General features: G+C 36.9%; 3 protein-coding genes across 6 annotated transcripts; 2 read left to right on the forward strand and 1 right to left on the reverse strand.

Moving 5' to 3' along the window:
* The first annotated feature begins 294 nt into the window (after positions 1-294).
* Positions 295-3,806, forward strand: LOC120625001 (fibrohexamerin-like). Its single transcript, XM_039891910.1, has 5 exons — positions 295-346; positions 1,291-1,504; positions 2,223-2,359; positions 2,965-3,075; positions 3,667-3,806. The coding sequence occupies exons 1-5, from the start codon at positions 295-297 to the stop codon at positions 3,804-3,806; spliced, it is 654 nt and encodes a 217-aa protein (XP_039747844.1).
* Positions 3,807-4,602: 796 nt separating this feature from the next.
* Positions 4,603-7,426, reverse strand: LOC120625119. Of its 4 annotated transcripts, XM_039892058.1 has the most exons (5): positions 7,331-7,424; positions 7,053-7,224; positions 6,750-6,762; positions 6,204-6,423; positions 4,603-5,224 (listed from the first exon to the last, which is right to left on the reverse strand). In XM_039892058.1, exons 4-5 carry the CDS (start codon positions 6,413-6,415, stop codon positions 4,711-4,713), a joined length of 726 nt encoding a protein of 241 aa, XP_039747992.1. In that variant the 5' UTR covers positions 6,416-6,423; positions 6,750-6,762; positions 7,053-7,224; positions 7,331-7,424; the 3' UTR covers positions 4,603-4,710. The 4 variants fall into 4 exon arrangements, with proteins under 4 accessions (XP_039747992.1, XP_039747991.1, XP_039747993.1 ...); XM_039892057.1 differs by having other exon boundaries at positions 7,053-7,426; XM_039892059.1 differs by lacking the exons at positions 7,053-7,224; positions 7,331-7,424 and having other exon boundaries at positions 6,746-6,755.
* Positions 7,427-18,275: 10,849 nt separating this feature from the next.
* On the forward strand, positions 18,276-21,280 carry LOC120625245. The gene has a single exon (XM_039892249.1). It carries the CDS (start codon positions 18,481-18,483, stop codon positions 19,729-19,731), a length of 1,251 nt encoding a protein of 416 aa, XP_039748183.1. The 5' UTR covers positions 18,276-18,480; the 3' UTR covers positions 19,732-21,280.
* Positions 21,281-23,888: the final 2,608 nt, after the last annotated feature.

The following is a 23,888-nucleotide window of genomic DNA, read 5'->3' on the forward strand; positions in this document are numbered from 1 at the left end:
ATAACAATTGAGTGTTTAATTTAGCAATAATATAGTCACAAGACAACTGTAATTAATTGTATGTAAATATGTATACGCAAAAACAATTTTATTTTTGTTACGTGTAATTATAATTATGTCTGCTTCAAACAATCATAATTTGTAATATTCAGTTGTACAAATAATCGATTAACTTCTTTTGATGATATGAAAATAAATTATTTTAATCATGTTATTGTTTTTGGTCGGCCATTATTGTTACATAGAGTTCTTGGCCTCAGTCTTTGACGAGGTGTGCCTGTGATCGGTTACGCTATGCTGTTGAAAACCATTATCCTAATATTTGGGCTCACAGCTTGTGCAGCTGGTAAGTCTAAACTATCCAGACTTTACTCGTTTTAACTAACGAGGGACAAGGCAATGCATAATTAAGTAAAGCCTAACCTAAGGAGATTCCTAGACATACATCAACCCTTCACGAATAGTTCTATACGCAAAGCCTAAATCCTCGTCTAGGTTTAGTGAAAACGGGCAATAGTCTCTTTGCTGGGTAGGCGAAAAAGTATCTATATTAAATTGACGACCTCCTTGGCGCAGCGGTTCCGGGTTCGGTAGCGGGAATAACGGGAGGCTATGGCCCTGGATAGTTACCAGCCTACCGACAAACACGTGCTACTAAGCGATTAAGCGTTTCGGTACGATGACGCGTAGAACTATTGGCGGTATGGGTTTAATTAATCTGCCGTATCCCTAACAGAACAGGAGTCCACCAATGCGCACTGGGCCAGCGTGGCGGACTACGGCCTTGACAGAGAAGGCTCTGATCCCTAACAGTTTAGTCGGTTTCCATGTTAGACTGTATCATCACTTACCACCAGGTGATATTGCAGTCAAGGGCTAACTTGTATCGGAATAAAAAAATACCTACCCTTGATATAAATATTAAATTACAACGTTTTCTCTCTCGTGCTAGCGTTAATTTTACGGGTTTTAAGTTGTTGCTTACAGCTGGATACTTTGCGGCTTGTTCCTGAAGAAACTGTAGATGTGAAGTATGAAGTGAGCCGTGAAACGTCAAGTGAACTGAGGCCCGAGACACAAGACTACATTCCTTCAATTCTTTTTAAACCCCGACGCAAAAACTACGGGGTGTAATATTGCTACAAAATTGCGTGTGGAATGAAAGGACTAGTAGAATAAAATGCACTATATAGAAACTTGGGGGTTTTATATCTTCTGACCGCTAATACCCTGTGCATATGCAGGCAACTGTCAGCATTCCGAATGTCATATGCATGCACATTCTTCCAGTGCCGTCCAGTATCGTCCGCCCATGCGACTCGATACCCTGCATAGCGCGACACCTGGCGTCGCAGTCGGCCTGCAACCCGAACGTGCGCGGCTCCGTGCCGAGCGAGTACACCATCCGCAACTTCCGCTTCGACACGCCCTACTTCAACGCGACCTACATCGACAACGACCTGGTCATCAGAAACCATGACAAGTGCTTCGTGTCCGAGTTTTAGTGAGTATTCATGTATCTATCTACACTTATATTCAACTGATAATGACCAAAAGTGGGTATTTATGCATCGTCTAGAGTCTCTTACAAGATTGAAGTGTATCAGTTTCAGTTTCAGTTTTCGGGAGGACGGCTAGCATGGGCAGAAGACAATTATCTCCCCGGGAAAAAAAATTAAAATGTATCTTATCCCAAAGATTTATCAACTCTCAAAGCACTGGCGCACAACTGGAAATAATATCCCAATAATATATGTGTAATAAGGGATAGGTAAACTTCTCCTATTCCATGTTAACTATACTCGTGCACGTGGAGACAAAAATAACATCCCCCGACTATATCCCCGATATAATGAGCGTGTCGACATGCTTAAGCATTGGAACATGGAATAGGAGAAGTTTACCTTCGTTTATTATTACACATATATTATTTGGATATTTTTTCCACTTTTGCGCCAGTGCTCTCAGAGTTGATAATGGTGTGGGCGAAGTTACATTTTTATCGTTTCTCGGGGGATATAATTTTCTCCTGCCCATGTTAGCCGTGCTGAGGGGTTTCTTCGTTGTCACCGGGGGGTCGGGGGCGAGCGCGAGAGTTCGCTATGAGACGAGCCCTAAGGCTCGACGTTAAAATAACTACCGACAATGTGTGGTTATTGCCAAGTGCCCATCCGAAAAAGAAATGAAAAAGATCCCGAAATGATCATAGCGTTTGTTTCTAGTTACAACGTAGCCACTCAGAAGGCAGTGCTCAGCTTGGACTGTCCGCTGCTGGAGTTCCAGTCCACCCGCACCGTCGTGCAGCACTACTCGCTGCGGGAAGATCTCACTTACAACTACAGCTACCACGGCACCTACCGTGAGTAACAGCTGCCTGCCCAATTGCTGTGAATGATCATCAAATCAAACGGACGGCCGATTGGTGCAGTGACCCTGCTTTGTTGGGTTCCATTCCCACAACTGGAAAATGTTCGTTCGATGAACATGAATGTTTTTCAGTGCTGGGTGTTTATCTGTATATTATAAATATTTATGTATAATTTTTAATAAAAATATTCATCAGTCATTTTAGTACCCATAATACAAGCTACGCTTACTTTAGGGCTAGATGGCGATGTGAGTACTGTTGTAGTATATTATTTATTTTTTTAAACATCTCTTTCCTCAATTGGCCTATCCCGTACATGTACTCATGAAGCGTTCATACAAATATTTAGAGTGAAAACGTCTCGTTTCCCCCGATCACCAGCGGGACCTATTGGGGTCTGGTCTAGAGGATTCGGCCGTGGCTAGTTACCATCGACAAGGACGTGACTCCAAGCGATCTAGCATTGCGGTATAATGCTTCGAGAAACCGATTGGTGCCATTCCTACCCCAAACAGGTCCGCCCACTACCATTTCAAACTGCATCATCACTTGCGTAACGTAAGGTTGTCATCAAAAAAGAAGTTTACATGTTACAGCCATGGTTCGTCTGACGTCAACCATGCCGCTGACGCAGCCGTTTGACATGTGCCGCGCGTTCACCTTCGCTGACGTCACCGCGCTGCCGCGATACCACATCAACGTCAACAGTGAGTTATCATTTATCTCAAACTAATACTAAGATATAAAGCTGAAGATTTGTTCGTGTTGTTACTTGAACGCAATTATCTTAGGAACTGGTCTACCGGTGCGGTTGAAAAAATTAAAACTTTTTCACATTAGACATGTAACTTAAAAAAGAATCGGAATAATATTCCATTAAGGGTATAAAAATCGCTTTATCAATCTTAATTTTTTTCTTGGAAAATGGGACTGATAATGTGAAATGATAAAAGTAGACTAGTTCTAGACATACTTCTATTGAACTCTGTATCTTAGAGTACCTACTCGTAGTAGTATTTTCCTTCACCGTTTAAAGTGATACCACCACTTCATCACTCCCACTGCACAGGCCGCGTCTGTTATCCGGTTTCAGAGCTTAGACCCACGACTGTGCAAAGCGGGTTGATGGGCTAACGTCACAAGTTAGTGATAATAATCGGTATCAACGGCCAAAAAGTTACAACTCTTATCGTCTCAGTAAAATTGACTGTCAACTGGTTTAGAGTCGAAAGATGTACTTATGATTTTTTTTACGAACGTTCGCCTGTTTATTTATGATTATTATTCTTCTTTTTCAGATAAGAGAACGGCGAATTTCCTCTCAAGAGACGAAACTTTCCTTAACATCTTCGAAAGAGAAACTTTCTTTTGGCGAGGCCGCCAACTAGCGCGGTTCTTCATCAACTCTCTCATTTGCGACTTTGGATGCGACTTCTAGACTTCTATCCTAACAACTTGAGTCAAAAATTTAAAAAAAAAACAAAATTCATTTATTTGAAATAATTTTAAACACTTTTGAAAAGTTAAGGCGATATATGTGATTCTACCATCAAAATTCAATAAAAATTCGAATTTTATTTATTTCATAGGCTTACTCTATTAGCACGTTTGTGACGTCACGTCTGTCTTTTATAGTGTCTCTACCACCGGTTCGGAAGGCAGATTCTACCGGGTAGAAGTCGGCAAGAAACTCGGCAGTTGCTCTTTCATTCAAGTAGGCCCATAGATGACACTTATCAATCTTACATTACATGAGAACGATAGTGAGGATACACAATAGTGAGATGATGGCGATAACCATATTCGTAAACTTAAAACAAAGCTACGAAGGTTCCAAAGTGCCCTGATCACGAAGAATCCCACAATACACTTAGCCGGGTGGGTATTTTTTTGCTATCAATTTGTCATATAAAATTATTAGAAGAGCAACCTATTTAGAGCATAAATTTACACCCAAGCTTTTTTCTCAATTACGTAGTCCATCGTTCGTCAAATTCATCGATACAGAAGACAGATTCTAAAGAGTAGAATTTAACAATTAATTTTTATTATCTTCTTTGTCCTTCTTATTTAAAGAAGAGGAATTCTTCTTCTGAAAAAGAAACTGATAAAAGTATATTCCAGATTAAAAAAAAAATAGCAGTGAACTCTGCGAACTTAAGATTACAAACTAGTAGGTACATACAAAATTTAAACACTGGAAAGTACCTATGTTCCATTTATTTTTCATAAAAAACTAGTGATTAATAATGAGTCAATAGTAATAATAATAAAAACAACATGATGTATTAAGGCATTTGTCAAAACTTATAAGTGAAGAAATTTTCACAAAAAATACAAAATTATTTCCTGCTCTTGCTTGTTTTAAAACTACATTTTGTGTTATAAAAAACTTTCTTCATATCCGAAGGTAGACACTCAAGCTGCAATTCAATATCTGTTTTGGACGATCCCGGGAAATAGGACCAGAGAGTTCTCACGGTAGCCAAATTCCTCATAAATTGAGTGGCCATTGGTAAACCCTCTGGGTTCTTGATCTTAGACATCTTCATGACGGGCTCAATAGTGATTTTTTTCAACTGCAACTTTCTTAACCCACAAACCAGTGGCCAGAAATGAAACTGCTTCCCAAATTGCTCAGTACCAGATACAGCTGATAGGAAAAGTCTGGATTTAATTTCATCTTTGTTGTCCCACATTAAACCCAAGGTGGCAGCTTCAGTTGATGTTAAGTCGGGGAATTTTGAGCGATTGTCAAATGCATATGATGCTACCAAACCACTCAGCCGGTTTGCTGTAAACTCAAAGGGTTCTACAGCCACATTCGGACCAGTCTTCTTCACCAATAGTGGAGTCCTGAAAATTATATCAATGAAATTTACGTTAAAAGAACATAAGTTATGTTACTTATTGTTTATCTGTATTTATAAAAAAAAATACTTTATTATTTTCAAAGAATTAATTTAATACAAGAGAAATTTTTTAATGAAAAAACTGACTTTTTTAATAAATGTTATATTAACTAAAAAGCAAATATGTCTTTACATAATATAAATCATAGTTGTTCTCGCCCTTTTAAACTGCACAACAGATTTTAAATGCCATTTTTAGCCATAGAGTAATGTGGATGTTCCCCATTATTATTTATATTTAAGAAATTCTTTATTGATCAATATTATTTTATAGAACCGTATATGCAAACATGATGTACCCCATTAAAAATATATATACAAAATTTGTCTGTCTAGTCCTTTTGATTCTACAGGTGTGATGTTTTATTGTGTGATTGCATTAATATGCATATTTATGCAGTAGCTCAATTTTCTGTCATATGTAGCCTACATTGGTAGGTACTTGGTTGTGCACACTTGTTGTCATAGGCAAGAATGCATATATGATATTGAATAATTAACCCATCGATCACTACTTTTTATTATTGATTGAAGCATTAATGGGCCACTTCAGGGCACGGGTTCATTCTCGCAATAAGGGGTTAAAGAAGTAGCCACTGAGCTGGCCCAATGCAGATTTCTGGACTCCACACATCTTTGTTATTGTGTGTGTGTGTGTTTTTAATTAATTTTCTTAATTAAAAACTTTTGAGGCATTATAAGGATCTGAACCCAGATGTAGATGGTTATATCTTCAAGTGATATATATAGCACTTTGCTTCCTCTGCACTTTCTTCACAATCGTATAAGTTTTCTGAAGAAAACTTAATTGAAGGGTGAATAGGGATCTTCTAGGCAATCCATTCATCAATTTTAGGCTGCATCTCACTTATCATCAGATGTGATTGCTAAGATCTAGTCTATAAAATAAAAAAAATGCTCACTTGTCTGCGAGGACCATACCGCTGACAGCAACTGATTCACCCAGCTTAACTTGCTTCAACATTGACCTTAGTTCATGTCCTTTAGTCAATATGGTTACTATATTGTCACTCTCCCGCAGGAAGTGTGAGTCTTTGTAAATATCATAGAAAAGGTTTCCATCGAAAATGGTAAATTGGTCATTTTTTTTCGTTGAAAATGAAAATTTCTTCATTCTCGTACCTGTAATAAAAGTCAGTTAATGTAGCCTTTTCATAACTTTTTTGTGTAGTGGGAAAAAGGGCAGCCAGTAAAAAAACAGCCAAGTGTGAATCGATCTCGCCCATGAAGGGTTCCGTACCATTTTTTATCTATTAAACGGCAAAAAAAACCATGTCTGTTGTATGAAAGCCCCCATGTATTTGATGTTATAGCGGCAACAGAAATAAATCTGTGGATTTCAGTTGTCTATCACGGACGCACAGACACACAGACTGACGGACAGCTGTCTTATTAAACTAAAAATTAAACTATTTAAGTTTTTATTTGCATTGTACCTACTTACTTACTTTAAAATGTTATCTTAATATATATAAATCTCCTGTCACGATGTTTGTCCGCGATGGACTCCTAAACTACTTAACCGATTTTAAATAAAATTGGCTCACCGTGAGCAGTCTGGTCCAACTTAAGAGATAGGATAGCTTAGGTCTTTAATTATAGTCGCAATTTTATTTTATTGCAAATTATTTGTCTATAATAAATTGACAGTCACATGTTATATATATACTACTATACTCATTTAAGGCTTAGCGATACTGAATACTTTAAAACAAAATCAAACGCAGACGAAGTCGCGGGCAACAGCTAGTAAAACTATAAATCCGTAACTCTTTTATTTGGTTTGTTTTTGTTTTTTATTAAATACGTCAGCACTTCACTCTTACACTTCCACCATTAATAATGATAGACAGACCAAATAACAATAATATAAAATTGGCATTCAATGATTCAGCTGACTGATTAAGAATGATGCGATGCACTCTGAGAAAGTAAGAACTGTAATGTGAGCTTGAGTTAATGCTTCTCAAACATCGTAGCTAACTCATCAATACAATGTAATTAAAGGTAGGTACTAGGTACTAATTACCATACTAAATACATAAGCAAAGTAAACAAACAACATATAAGAAAAGGATCGGCCTATAGAAAATATAAACACTATTCAAATTTCAAGTTACGTTTTACATAAGCCGGGAAATCCCCCTTTTCTCGTAGGCACAGATATAATATAGCATGCCTCAGAGATTATTTACTCTATGCATAGATAACAGACCTCAGAAGAATTCACATACCATTAAAAAAATTTAAGATTTCCGTGCTAGAACGTAATGCAGATTACTATTACAAAAGGGTGAGGCCAAACCAGCGTAATTTTGTAAGTTGTCAGTCGCGTATTTTCGTTCGCAGAAATTCTCGTTTAAATCTCGATTTATGCTAAACGAGCGGTGAATAAAATTTAGTATCATTATTAATTTTGTATCAATCAAAATATATATACGAAATTACTCGACCGAAATTACGCGACTGGCAACTCACAAAATTACGCTCGCTTGGCCTCACCCTAATAGTTATTCGTCTCCCTAGATTTGTAATCTAAAGAACTAAAAAGATCTGCAGTGAGCGAATTTAAAATCGCGATATCATAACCATAGTAATGTGAATACATTACTATGGTTATGGCCCTAGATCACTGTCCTAGATAATATTTAAGGATTATACAAAATGTTGCAATAAAGACACAAACACTAAATTCAAAATTAATTTATTTCAAGTAGGTAGGCCTAATTAATAAGCACTTTTGAAACGTCAAGTCAGTCTGTTTGTAGTGACTCTACCACCGGTTCGGAAGGCAGATTCCACCGAGAATAGCCGGCAAGAAACTCAGCAGATTGCTGTTTTCAACTCTGGGGATTTCGAACTCTGGCACACACGTCTAAGTTATGTACGTTATAAGCAATCAACTATTACTTGCTTTTAAGGCGAAGGGAAACATCGTGAGAAAAACTGCATGCTTCAGAGTTCTCCATAATGTTCCCAAAAGCGTGTGACGTCCACAAATCCGCATTTTGCCAGCGTGGTGGACTACGTCCTATACACCGGAAAAAAAAACATTCATTTTCATCCAACACAAACATTTACCAGTCTCGGGTATCGAACCCACGGCCTTGATCATGATGATTCATTTCAATTGTGCAATCCCTTGTTTATGCGGGTGTGACCGTAGGGTAGAGGTTATTTATAAATTATAATAATTCGATCCCTTACCGCCGAATCAGCGTAGGTATCTGATAAATTAAATGTATACGAAAATGTAAACGATATATAATTAATTATTTATCCATTATTCGCAGTTGAACTACTACGCAACCGAACTCTTTGCACAAACATGAAATGTAGTGTGATAAAAAGAGAAGCATATCTTAAGCATTTAACAACCATAGATTAGTTGAGGTAGAACAGCCGCTTTAGGTACAAATACTAATTAAGCGCACTGTTTCGTAACAAAGTGAGTGACAATAAAACATCGTTGGTTTGATATATTTTCATGATAATGTCATGAAAACCAATAAGAAATGAGCAAAGAAATAAAAAAATATTAAAATCGGGTGCGGCCTTTATTGAATAATTGGCTCTAAAGCCTGACAAAAATAACTATATTAAGACTTCGACGGTTGATCTCTCGTAAATCTAGACTTAAATAACCAGAACACAATATTTCACAGCCAATTCGCACGTATAACTATAGTTTTGGGTTTATTTATTAATGCAGGCTGTATGCGTATTATACGTGGCCACTATTTTGCAAAAAAATGGCAGATGTTAGATAGCAAGACTCCATATTAAATATTCACACCCCGTTCGATTTTTAATGGAAACTGTTTGAAAATATCCCTGAATAAACTATAAAAAACCCCCAAATGAGCCAAGAGTTCTCGAATAAATTAGTGTAAAAAAAGTTTTTAGTGTGCACACTGGCCAACTTTTTTTTTTGTAAAACTATTGTATCTATAAGTATTTATAAGTACCTAATTATTTTAATAATTGAGTTTTGATTTCAATATTATTAATATTTATTTAATACAACAGTGAGTCTGTTTTTAAATTGCTTGGCCTTTGACCTAATTCGAGTGTTTCGCCTTCTGCACAATAGATGGCGTTTGGAAATATTAAGTATGGAAGAGCGTGTATATATTATTACTGCCGTACATCAAACAATTTCAAATTTTATTTATTTGTCGGATACGTTAATTCGGCGGTAAAATCTAGTAGGAAATCCTAGTAGGACAAGTCAAAAACTTAAGTTTATGGAATCTAGATGATATAACTTTTGACCCCTTTTCGGGCCGTTACAGATTACGCGGCACGTAAACAGGCTATTAGCGGGTAACTGGTCACAGTTTAGTAACGGTCGTTTTCAATTGATAACAGGATCATAACATCGTGACATCACACAACAATCATTGAGCCATTTGAGGATTCCGGTGTCGCACCTTCCTGTCGCACCGCCAGTGCTATTTTTAGTAGTAATACAGCTTTTTGTGACACAGCACGTCCGGGGAAGTATTATCGCCATGTTTACGCTTTTATAATATGATTCCTAAGGTTATTTTGGGCCTACCAGTGCATAAGTTTAAAGAATGTGTTAAAACACATTTATTACAGCGAGGTTATTATACAATTGATGAGTTTCTTAATGACAAGGTTAATTGGAAGCCGGCTCCGCTTTCATCTCTCACAAGATAGAAAAACGAATGTTAAAATGTAAAATGTAAATTTTTGATGTTGGAAAAGAGCAACTGCTGCGTTTCTTGCCGGCTTCTTCTCGGTAGAATCTGCCTTCCGAACCGGTGGTAGAGTCACTACACACGGACAGACTTGACGTTTCAAAAGTGCTTGTATTAGGCCTACTTGACATAAATGAATTTTGAATTTTGAATCTTATTATTATTGACGGCCGAGTGGCGCAGTGGGCAGCAACCCTGCTTTCTGAGTCCAAGGTGGTGGGTTCGATTCCCACAACTGGAAAATGTTTGTGTGATGAACAATAATGTTTTTCAGTGTCTGGGTTTTTATCCGTATATTATAAGTATTTATGTGTATTATATTCATAAAAAAATAGTCACCAGCTATCTTAGTACCCATAACACAAGCTACGCTTACTTTGGGGCTAGATGGCGATGTGATATTTGTTGTGGTACCGTGTATTTCCTTAGGTACCCTGGGGTGTCACTGGGAGTACTCCAAATAAAAGATGTTAATGCAACTCACTGTATAATTGATAAACCGTGTTTTACAAGCAGAGACGCGATATTTATTTCTGCCGGCAAGCAGCTTTGCTATATTCCGGTCTGAAGGGCGCCGCTGGCGAAGGGTTGGCGTTGTAATTACAGGCATATGACACTTTAGGCACCTTGCATACCCTGCGAAGTGTTGCTGTATTTATAGACAAGGTAAGTTTGACTTGGAACCAGTGGCGTGCACTTCATACATGCGCAAAAGCACTGCTTACCCTAAAATTTTGCTGTTTTACGCAATTTTTCCGGGTAAGAAACCCACTGCTTGGAACCAATCCTCGGACTTTTGGAACTGGAAAAATACCACATAACAAGTTATGCCAATTTCGGGAAATTATGGGTGCAGGGCTGTCACACCAGCACTTTGACACCCCAAGGTGTGACTGCCACTTCAGCTTCGCTATACCTACCCTTTAGTTTTTTTTGTATATGTTTTAATTTTCGTTGATAACGGATCGCCCTATTTCTGATTTATAAGGCTAGTTGCGACCTATGGTTCCGAAACATGGTCGCTAACTATGGGCCTCATAAGAAAGTTACTCAGTGAGCGATGGAGAGAGCTATGCTCGGAGTATAGTAGAAATGAGGAGATACGTAGAAGAACAAGTGTTACCTACATTGCTTACCGAGTCGCGAAGCTGAAGTGGCAATGGGCAGAGCACATAGCTCGGAGAACGGATGGACGTTGGGGTCCCAAGGTGCTGGAACTGGTAAGCGCAGCGTTTGTCGACCTCCAACGAGGTGGACATCAAGCGGGTTACAGGGAGCCGGTTGACAAAAGTGGCACAAAACCGTGGAATTCGGAACTCTATATCACGCAGTGGACGTCAATTGGTATGATGATATGATGATGATGGTGAAAGCTAGTCGGAACTTGTGTTCTGGGAAACCAGCAATCAAAGGTATACTGAATTTAGAGAAATTATTATAATTCTAAATTACCTATATTCAAGTTTTCATATAAAAGTTACCTAAACAAAAACATTGACAACCCTAACTTTAAAAATTGTAATGGCTTGAAATCATCATAACACGTGTACGTGTGTGCGTATGAACGTGTGTTGTGATTTATTGTTTTATTTTATTATAACCTTTAAGCATAACCTTTTAGTCTCAATTCTCATAGTACCCCATCGACTTAGTCCTTCCCAATAATAATAATATTATGATTTATTGCACAAATACACGAAATTACAGATAACAATTTTCAGAAAATTCTGTTTGGTACCTTCTTATTAAATATAGGGTTCATCGGCCGGTCGGAGTTTCAGCCATGTCTAATGAGAATGACTCATTGTTTAAGCTATAAAAACTACCACATAAACTGGCATGTACCTTAACGAACGACCTTGAAGATGTGTCTATAATAAAATATTAAATAAGTTACACAGTTAGTAGTAGTACTGACAAAAGTACTTCTTCTTTCAGTACTGTCTTTTTTATTGCTCTTAATAGTGCCCTGACGGCTTTTAACCCTGATTGATGTATGAGATAGGATTGAAAGTCTTTATGAGGGTCCAGAATTATCGATGTCATGATTATTCCAATTTAGAACGAAGGTTCCCTGTGGGCAAGTGTTGGTCGGCGCTAAGAAAGAGTTTCTCTCCACCTCAAAAATCTACACCTAAATTGGTAAAATAGGGGTGAAACGGGGTCATGAGACATGACCTTCGAAATTAAATAACTAGGACTCTAACAATAGATGAAAGTTTTATTATAACGCTTTATCTAGTGATCTTCTTAGGTATCGTCCCACCAAGTTTCACTGAACATTCAAATTGAGATATTTGTACAATTAAATCACCGGAATGAGCCCGCAGACTTTGACAATTGTAAGTGTACACTGTCAAACCTTATAGCTAACTTCAGGGTGTCGGTTTTTTGCGCCGGTGTGTGCGCGCATCGTAAAAAGTGAGCAGGCGGACGATGTATTCCCCTCTCACTCATTTTAGCAAATACCTTCATACTGTTAAAATAGTGTAACCACTTGCGCGCGCATTTCATTAAATCGTATAATTTCACTCCCATGTTTTTTCTTAACGCCGCTAAAGAAACTTCAAAAACAAAATATATACTAAGCTACAGAAATCGTCCAGTTACAGTTCCATTATAAGTATCATTTGTACGCGGTGGAAGTGCCGGGCAACCGCTATTAATATGTAGGTACAATGCCCATAAAAAGAGGGAACCTTGCTCCAAACGAGCTTATTCGGTCAAAGCAACTCAAATGAGAAGCAAAAACCGCCGTGCGAACTAAGCGGCCTCGCGCCTCACCTTGTGCGATTTCAAATGTGCTTGTTTTTTCGAGCACCGCGACTATTATCACATGTCTGAACTTGTAGCCCGCTAAGCCACGTTGAGGTTGCATGGTGGTTCTTGCCAAACTTCTCTAGGCGCGTTGACATCTTTTTGTGCGAACAAACATCATGGAACTCGCGTCATCGTCCCCAAGCATTATTTATACTCGGTATATAGATTTAGTTTTGACGACCTCCTATCCGCAACGGTGAGCGCTGTAAATTTAAGTAGGAGGTCCCGGGTTCGATTCCCGACAGAGGCAATTTGGGAATTTATAATTTCTGAATCGTGCCGCTAAGCGATTAATGCGTTCCGGCGCGATGTCGCATAGAGACTTATTAGGGGTATGACTACCATAGTCCCTAACAGGTAGCCCGCTAACATCTTAGACTGCATCATCACTTACCACCAGGTGAGATTGCAGTCAAGGGTTAACTTGTATTTTATTTTATTTATTAGGGACAACAGACAAAAAAAAATAGACTTGGTTAAAAATAAATATGGCAACTAGCACACGACCCTCATCATTGTCCACAAATTACTAAACTGGTAGTGAAATAAAAAAGAAACGTGTGTTTACTTATGTACACGCGTTAGAAGTTATACGTCTTTGCAACAAGATAAGTCTTTTCAAAAATTTTATCTTTCGCCTTATTCTACGATTGTAGAAAAAACGACACTAACAATAGAAAAATAGGTATTGTTTGAATTACTGAAATTCAACTGTCCAACCTTTTTTAGAAAAACTAAAATGTTGACTATAGCTAACTTCATGGTGTCGGTTTTTTGTGACGTTGTGGGCGCGCATCGTAAGAATTTACTCTCACCATATTTCCCTAACGCGCCAGAAAAAATCATAACTTAAAAAAAACTTTTATCTGCAGTCCCCAAAGACTGCCTCAAATGTTTTTCTTTTAATTTGGAGGAGGAAAATGACCAGCAGACTAAAAACCTCATACGCCACTGAACTTTCCGGTAATACATTAAGGTACCTGTTTTATTTAAGTTTCGGTGCATGGTGGGTTGAAGCTCTATTTAATCACACAGTAAAGATTTAATTGACTGGTGTCGGAGTACCTACTTCGTCCCTCGCGAGTTAATACGCGTGCAACTTCTTATAAGAGTCTCATACAAAATTCCGTTCTACGGTCCACTGCTTAGCATCGCCCGCCTCTTTCTCAACTCTTCTTCCTTAATATTGGTCGTTTGTTAATGTTAAACAGCCTAATACTTATCGGATAGAAGCAGGCGTTACTTTGCGGAAATCCATGATATATTATCAAAATTAAATATTTGTTAACTTAACAATTATTCATTGTAAAGTCAACATCTCCTGAGGATGCTCCGGTTTCGGAGCGAAACGTGCGTATAGGGTACATTGCCGAAGATCTGTTTGGTGTGGAGTATAAAGGTTGAAGAAATTATAAATTACACCACATAGATTCTACTTTTCGCGGAGTATAGCAAATGAAGCTTAATTTTGATTATCAAATTAATAAAATGTTTTATTATAAGTAATAACTAATAAGTAAAGTGTTATAAATGATAGTATAATAACATCATTAAAACCCACCAACCCGCATTGGAGTAGTGTAGTGGGTCCATGGGCGTACCCAGGGGTGGCAGGCGAGGGCAGCTGGCCCCCCAGGAAATCTCACAGAAAAAGTATTAAATACAGTTGTGGCTTCAGTGTCGATTATAGAGGTCCCTCTAAAAAAAATTCACAAAACAGCTGCGGGCGATCTGATCTGAAAACATGTCACTGGCTCGCCATAGACTAGAAACTGGGTATGCCCATGTGTGGGTCTAAGCTTTAAATAACTAATAACTGGACAGATTATTGTCAATGCGCCGAATATCAGTAAGTGAGCTTATAATAGTAAGATATTAAATCAATGCTAATATGATGATTATTGCATATGATAACTTTATATGTAGAACGACTACAGCGACTTTGTCCGCGTGACAATTTATATTTGTGCAATTCAGTCAAGTAAAGCTTAGAACGCTATGCAAATTCTTCACAATCCATGAAATAAATAAAAAGACACACATTCGAATCCCAAGTATTTGTTTATGTACGAACCGCTATAATAATAACTAACTTCATTTATTTCGAAATCACAGACAGTCACAACAGTTTAATTTATATTTTAAAATGAATCACGAAAAGTGTTTAGACATCCTCCTTTACAAAACCAGTTTAATAACCGTTAATTTGATTTGCAAAAAAAACGCTCTCAATTAGTAATTATCTATCCACAATCACATTTAAAAAGAGAACATGAACTTATTTAATGATACCACAGACGAAATAAACGAATGCTAGACGCGGTGATTAGGGACTAATAGTGTAATGAGGGATTGCCATGTTTTAAAAATATTTTTTTCATGCATTTGGTGACGGCAGATTAGTATAAAGTTATCATCAACCCTCCTCTTTCCGCAGGTGTCGTATGAGGCCACTTCGATCGCTGACCCGGTAGACAGGTATGTCTGCCCAGCGTGGTGACTTTGGGCAAACCCTGTGCAGTGGATGTTAACTGCCATAGGCTATGATGATGAGAGTGACTGTATAAATAACAAAGTCAAAGTCAAAGTCAAAAATATCTTTATTCAAGTAGGCCCATAGGTGGCACTTTTGATGCGTACATAAGAATTACACGGTAGTGAGATGATGGCGATAACTACATTCGTAAACTTAAAACTAAAGCTACGAGGGATCCCAAACGCGTCCCGGTCTAAGAAGAAGCCCACAACAAACTTAACCGGGTGTTTTTTTTTTTTTTGTTATCACCATCTCACAATGTCATTTTAAATTATTAGAAGAGCAACCTGGTTAGAGCAATAATTTACACCCAAGCTTTTTTATCGTTTACGTAGTCCTTTATACTATAATACGACTTTTCTATAAGCTTACGTTTAATACTTACTTTCTCCAATATGTCAATTGGTAGTTTATTGTAGAATTGTATGCAATTTCCTTTAAACGAATTATGAATTTTATGTAACCTAGTATATTGCACTGTAAGTTTATTCTTGCTTCTAATGTTTAAATTATTGCAGTCACATTTTTTCTTAAATTTAGAAATGTTTTTATGAACGTACATTAAATTTTCAAATATGTACTGACTATACACTGTCATTATTTATTTAACAACTAACTAGCAGTTCCCTTCGGTTACACCCGCTTTAACTAAAGGTCGTAACGTAATGTTATATGGGCAATGCGGATGCACGCCCCTTACGTCCAGTTATCATAATTTTTCAAAGCGCGTACCTACATACGATAATTTCGTTAATAAGCTGACTATTTTTTGTTAGGATTAATATCTTATGCCTACAAATGACGATCGAAAATCACATTTTTATTTTTAACTAGCTGTTGCCCGCTACTTCCTCCGCGTCCGTTCCGGCATTTCACAAATTACGCAGGAGCCATCAGTTTTCCCGGGGTTTACTTGTGGGTATTAATGATCACTTTAATCAAATAGTACATCACTTTTATTTGTTATCAATAGTTTTCTCACAGCACGCCAAATTATATTAAAAGGAAAAAGGTTTCTGTTTTAATAGAAAACAATAATGTACACGAAAACCTTACTCATGAATAACTTTGTCCATTAGTAAAAACCGTATGAAAGTCCGGGCAGTAGTTTTTGTGTTTTCGCGCACAGACAGACATACAGACGCGGAGGGGGACTATGTTCTATTATAGGTAAGGATATCTCGCAAAGAAGTCCTCCCTCAATGTAGAAAAATTCAGCAATGGTTGTTCACTTTCATAAATCCGTATAAAAAATAACAAAAGAACAACAAAAATCCAGGTAACGACTGTTTTATACGTATCCTTTAGTTATCCCGTACTAAGGTAAGGTAAAATAGCCCGTTTCTTGCTATTGAATATTATAGTAAGAATTCCGTTTAGATCTATATTTTGCTTTTTGTCTGTGATTCGATGAAAACAGTTTCGTTAGGCAAGGCAAAATGTTCTTTGTTAAGTACACATTGTAAAATAGCACTTAATAAGAATATCAGAAGATACAAAATTGCAAAAAAAGTTACAACGCGTTTTTGAATACAATCGTAGATAAAAATCAACCGACAATCTAATGAAAAATGCGCGCAAATATGTTGCTTAAAGTCTAAGGGCTAATGTATAAAATTCTTTGCTTAACATAAGCATTTTAAAATTAGTATAAAAAACCGTTGAGACAAACCTGTAAGTCATTGTGATAAGGTTCAAATTATTTGTCTGTTATATTACGCGCCAATAAAAGTATTGCCAGGTTCAGTTTTTTTTCCTAAAATTAGGGAGTCATGCGAGCCAATAATAATGTTATTCTTTTGTATGGACATTGCTATATTGAGAATAGCAGTAGTTCGTTTTAAACTATTATACTTTACTTTCGTCCGCGTATGAGTCAACCTTAATAGATTACTCATATTATGTTGTCGCGGATTGTTATTCAGACTTTTACATTTACTTTAACTTTTATAGGGGAACAATTCCGTCATACTTACTACATACGTCCGTCGTCTTGGCTAAGAGTTTAACCTTTACGCATCGCACGCATTGGAATCTCTCAAAAAAGATATTTTATGTTTTGAACATTTCTCATTTGTGATTGTTCCAGGTCGTGTTAGCTATTTTTCGTAGCGTGATGTTATAATATAACTTTCAACACAAAAACCACACAACAATCCAATTTGAAATAGCAGTTCCTGAGATTAGCGCGTTCAACCAAACAAACTCAAAAGCTGTATAATATTATAGCTGACCCGTGCCCACTTCATTGGGCCTTAAACATTTTTACTCGTGATTAAATTATGGTTATTATGATTTATTTCCAGACTTCCAACAGGAGGTTTATATTTTTACTACCTATTATTTGCATACCAAATGGTTAGATTACAAGGTTTCAAAAGAATGAATGAAATGATTTTGATTGAATAAATAATATTTATTATTTGGATAAGGATTAATACTATGTAAGGAATGTCACCATCTTTAGATTGTATTCATGTCTTGATTGACACATAATAACAAAAACCGCTTATTGTGACTTAACTATAACAGTTGGACATATATCCTCACGGACTTTTTTGATGATTCCTTTCAACATGAAAACCATGATGAATATCCATTCGCTAGTTTTCTAGTGTTTCATGCCCAGACAGACAGACAAGCTTGGCGTGGCGTGCCTTTTTTTATAATATGTAAAGATTTTACTCTTAACATTAAGTATATCTTGTATGTCTAAAATCCCGATAAGCTATAGGAAACATAAAGTACCAATTTTATCTTGTTTTAAATAACAAATTGTAAAATAGCAAAAGCAATAATAAATGTAAAATATAACTTTTGCAAAGGGAAAGCGTTTTAACGTATGGTAATACACCACAACCAACTTCACGCCAGTGCTCCAACAACTGACATGCGCAGGAGTCGCGTTTGCGGTGACAACATTAATGTATCGCACATACAAAAAAATATCGTTATACTTTTAAATAAATCAAACCTTGATTTGTGAATGTTACGTATAAAGTTTGAATTCAAAGTTTAATCTCAAACAAGTGCCACGAAAAAGTGAAGCTGCATATTTTAAGTTTACCTGTGTTTTGATCATGCTATAATTACAAAATGGAGGATGTGTATACAATTAAAGTGAAAACTAAACCTGATACGAGAAATTTATACCCTTCTGAGAGAAGGTACTCTGCTTCCACGGTTTCTGGACTGGCATGGGTCCATATTGCATTAGCATCTACGTCATTTTTACTAGCTTGCCTCGCGTTAGTCAACCCTAATGCCGAAGAATCAGTATTACTTGAAAAAAATGAAACTTCTACAGATAATTCTACTGAAGTATTACAGGAAACAACGAATAATACATATATACTTATTTTAGCACCTTCTTTGATTACATTTTTTGCGCTCGCAGCGGGAATTGCATCAATATTCGCTTCGATAAGATGGTATATAGACAGAAATATAACATGGCTCTTCGTAATGTCAACATTATCGACTTTAATATCGTTTGTCTCTTTTACAATGGTAATAGTTTGGCTTATATCAACAGAAGATGATATATCGGATTTTTATAAGGATAAAATACCTTTTAAAGACATAATTATTATCAAACATAGTGATATTATTGAGAGAAACAATTCCCATTTTGTTATACCACGCAACTCTACGGAAGTTAAAGAGGATGTGTCTAAATTGTTTACGAAGCGTGTACTATCAATAAATATATTGATTGCAGCATTCCTTGAGCTGTTATGGTCAATATTGAGCGTTAAGATATCTTACAAAGGTATGCGAAGTAATTATAAAGAGGACAATGAGAGACGCGGCAATTGTATATCTGTCGTAACCACAATTAAGGGTAACAATACGAAAAAGAGACCTATCAACGGAAAATTCAACCCAAAACCAGATTTGATAGATCACTATCCGAGTCGGAAGATCAAAAAGATATTCCTAGCTCAGAATGACAATGGTTTTTATTTGAAGAATCAAAATAACAAAAACAAGCCGAATACTGAGACGAGTTCGGAGTTTTATAAAGAAAGGATGTTAAACTTTTTAAATAGATGTGCCGAAGGAGTTTCTAATGCTGAAATGCGGACACCAAGCGTGCAATCAGAGGCTGTGCTTAACCCGATCCCGGAAGTAGCTAGCGTCGACATTAATATACACGAAAATGTTAAACAAGAAACTAAAGAATCAAACAGAGTAACACCAGTGAGTTGGGGCGATACACCAGAACATACAGTTTACAACCAGAACACGATAAATTTTGACAAAATCTTCAGTTTTAGAAAAAAACCCGAAGTAGAAACAGAAAAAGTGGAAGAAACTAGTGAAAACGCTCAGTATACCCAATAATGCGTGACAGGAGAAGTGAAGAAAGTGTACGTTTTTGCGTAATTATATAGCTTCATGGAATGGAGAAAAATGATCGACAGAACTCTCGCAAACATCTGGAGCCTTAATCAGTAACTTTTCCACAGATTGCGAACAGCGGTTTGATTGTGTAAATAAAATTAATAGCTCCATATGTCAAACAGCTAGTTTAAATTATGGAGTGAACGCATGACAAGAAATCGCATTGTGGCACGTTGTCGTGTCGAGAATCGAGATGCGATAAAAAGTCGTGAAATCTACGATGTGCAATGTAAGAAATCGGAAGTATACGATTTCATGTCGTAATACGATGCACGGTACGACGCTTACAATACGATATCGTTAATTTTATCATGTATTGTTAATTATATCTTCAGTCTTCTTTTCTTTTCTTTTCTCCGAAGGCACAGTAAGTGGTTTCAACAAGGTTAATAATTACTCGATCTTCATTAATGTTTAATTTGTCATTTATCTTCGAAAGTTGAACATCAAATGCGAGGCAGATTTTTTACCATGTGCGTCGTAGATTTTCACGACACGACATAGGGATGTTATACGATGCGATGCGATGTTTTAGCACAATGTCGATACAGACTGAATCTATGCGACGCGTAACTGGATACAGCTAGTATGTTTATAAAAAAATATTGTAATGCAATTATTTAGTCTAGTTATGAAAACATTGTTTTGACCTCGGTACATTAGCCCGACGGGGCCGAAAAGAAATCTACATTACGAGACCATTGAATTTACTCGACAAATTTTAAGGGTCCACCCGAAGATTGCCAGCGAGACACCCGTTACTATACCACCATAAACCACGAACTTACGAGTTAGGTGAATAGTTTCTAATATTAATAGGATGTAATTTTTTATAGCAGCTATAAAATAATAAAAAGGTTTAAAAGGAGGGATTCATACACGAAATTTGTTTGTTGCTTAACATTAATAATGTTTTAATACTACTATTTGGAAATCTTTTATGTGCAAGTCTATTTCGCACTCAGTTGGTTGCAGGTACTTACAATAAAAGCCTATAAATGTACACTAACTAAGCACTAGACACAATTACAAATACCCATGGCTTTCCCTACATTTCAGTCATGAAGCTATAAACGTCATGACTGATAGGCACGTTCCGTCTATATTTTTCCTCAATTCTGCGAATTTCTATAATGCTTGCAGATTGTTGCAAGTTGCAAGTTTATGGACCATTAAAGTGGACAGGCAATGATTATGTCGATACTCTTAATAACGCTTAATAATTACTTAAGACGATATCGGTTTTCATATTTTTATACTACGGTACAACCATAGCTTATGCCATGGTTCTTTAACGGAATATTGCTCGTGTCAAACTTTCCAAGACCAACAAACTCATCTGCCAAGACGGCTGGGTTAAAAACAAATCTGTCAAATGTGAGTCGGCGCATTATTCTTGTACCTGTCTTGTCTTAAATAGTTTCTATGGCGGCCGATTGGCGCAGAGGGTAGCAACACTGCTTTCTGAGTCCAAGGCTGCGGGTTCGAATCCTGCAACTGGAAAAATTTTGTGCGATGCATATCAATGTTTTTCAATGTCTGGGTGTTATCTGTATATTATAAGTAGGTACATATGTTTCAATGAAAATATTCATTAGTCATTCTAGTTCCCATAATACAACGTCTACTTTGAAGCTACATGGCGATATGTGTATTGTCATAGTATATTTATTTTTTATCAACTCTCCGAGTATTGGCGTACGAGTGGATATAACCAAATAATAGAAGTGCTATAATACTAAAGGGGGTTAACTTCCACTATTCCCTGTTGGCTTGCTTTTGCAGGTTATCCCTTGTCAGGGGGTATAATCGGGGAATATAATTTTTCTCATGCCTATGCTAGCATGCGCACCACGAGATAATTATCTCTACCCGTAATTTTTGTGTAGAGAAATACGAGATAATGGGTGGTGGTGGTATATCGAAATCTGTCCAGTGGTTTAGGCTCGAAAAGGTAACAAACCAATAGAGTTGCCTACTTTCGAATTTATAAAAGAAGGTCGTAGCTAATACTATGAAAAAATTGTGAAACGAAATCATTGAAATTATTTTAGGTAGTGTTTCCTTAGAAAATAAGTTAATCATATGTTATAAAATAATTTATATTAATATATGATTATTGTACGTGGCATTTACCTTTTGTACTATTTTGTATTTAAATGTGAATAATATTTTATTTATGAAGAATTTATTTGCTGTTTCACTTTTAATTTTTTTATCTGAATCCCCGAAATATTTATTATCCACAGTTTGTTAACGTTTTGACGGCCGATTGGCGCAGTGGGCAGCGACCCAGCTTTCTGAGTCCAAGGCCGTGGGTTCGATTCCCACAACTGGAAAATGTTTGTGATGAACATGAATGTTTTTTCAGTGTCTGGGTGTTTCTGTATTTTATAAGTATTTATCTATATTTTTTATCAGTCATCTTAGTACCCATAACACAAGCTACGCTTACTTTGAGGCTAGATGGTGATGTGTGTATTGTCGTAGTATATTTTTTCATTTATTATTTATTTATAACTTCCAGTGCTGGGCATAGTCATCCTCTCTCCTGGGTTAACAGCATAGAGTGCGTAGACCCATCATGCTGTTGCAGTGCGGGATGCCGGACTTCAACGATCATTGATATCAAGTTGATTCCGATGATAATAATGCAAGCCGAACCAGAAGCCGTGAAAGCGCACGAACTCGACTTTATTTTCCCCCGAGTTAATAAAAGGCCGAGTTGGAATCAAAGTCAAAAATATCTTTATTCAAGTAGGCCCATAGGTGGCACTTTTGATGCGTACATAAGAATTACACGGTAGTGAGATGATGGCGATAACCACATTCGTAAACTTAAAACTAAAGCGTACAGAATGGGAATAGAAAACATCATATTACAGCAACATTCGTACTTCTACACCAAATTCGTCCTTCCTTAACGTCCTAACAAAGCAGCCAAACGATCCAGCGCGGGTAACACCACGGGTCGTAGCTAGTTAATATGGTAATAATAAGGGTATCATGATCGGAATAGGTATCGCGTATCCCTCAAGGATGTCACGGTATAATATGTCTCAATTAGCTAGATATACACCTACTTATAGTTGCTAGACGCGAGACGCGCGACTAATCAACAATGGGCTGTTTAGCCAATAAAAAATACGCGTACTGATTGTTACTGCACGTACAATTCACTTCAAGAATTGCCGACTATTCAACTGAGAGTTGTTCGTAGTTATATAGCTTACAGAAAAATCCTATTATAATATTAAGGATAACTTGAACGAACGAACGAAAAGCTTGGGTGTGAATTGCTCTAGCTTCATAGCTTAATACAAATAAACTGTGTAATGGTGATAACAAAAAAAATTACCCGGCTAAGTTTGTTGTGGGCTCTTCTTAGACCAGGGCGCGTTTGGAACCCTCGTAGCTTTAGGTTTAAGTTGGCGTACGAAGTTATTACCATTCCCTCACAATTATGTAAACAAATATATATGAACGCTTCATAAGTGCCTGTGATAGGCCTACATTAATAAAAAAAAATTGAATTTGAATATACAGGGTTTAATAAAAAGTACCAGAAAGCTCTTTGCTTATAGTTGTTTACATTAATACTACCAACTTTCGTTCTACAACTTTCATCTTAACGACATAGTTTGTAAAATATTCCATATTTTACATAGATACTCTATTTTGTAACTACTCTGTGGTCTGTATAAGGTGTTTTCATGAAACGTCGGCAACGGCGCATGAACGACTCTATCGTGCGGTCACTGACCCTTGGTTGCACAGTGTAATGACACTTTACAGAAATAACATGATTTATAATTTTTACACGTTTTATAGTAGCTTCACCTGTATGTTTAAACATACAATCATGTTTGTATCCGACTTCCTTGGACTTTATTTTGACGCTCTTCAAACGGTCTGATTTCGTTCAAACTTTGCAAAAACTAAGTTTATGCGATTTTTCAATTTTTCAAATTATATAATTTTCATCTAAAGTCGAAAAGGCTGGAATGATGTTAATTTTAATCATTCTCCAATCACGGCACGGGTCTCCGCCCACATGATTTTTGGGCCGTAGTCCACCACGCTGTGGCCCAGTGCGG

The sequence above is a fragment of the Pararge aegeria genome, chromosome 7, assembly GCF_905163445.1.
Source record: "Pararge aegeria chromosome 7, ilParAegt1.1, whole genome shotgun sequence".
NCBI lineage: Eukaryota > Metazoa > Arthropoda > Insecta > Lepidoptera > Nymphalidae > Pararge > Pararge aegeria.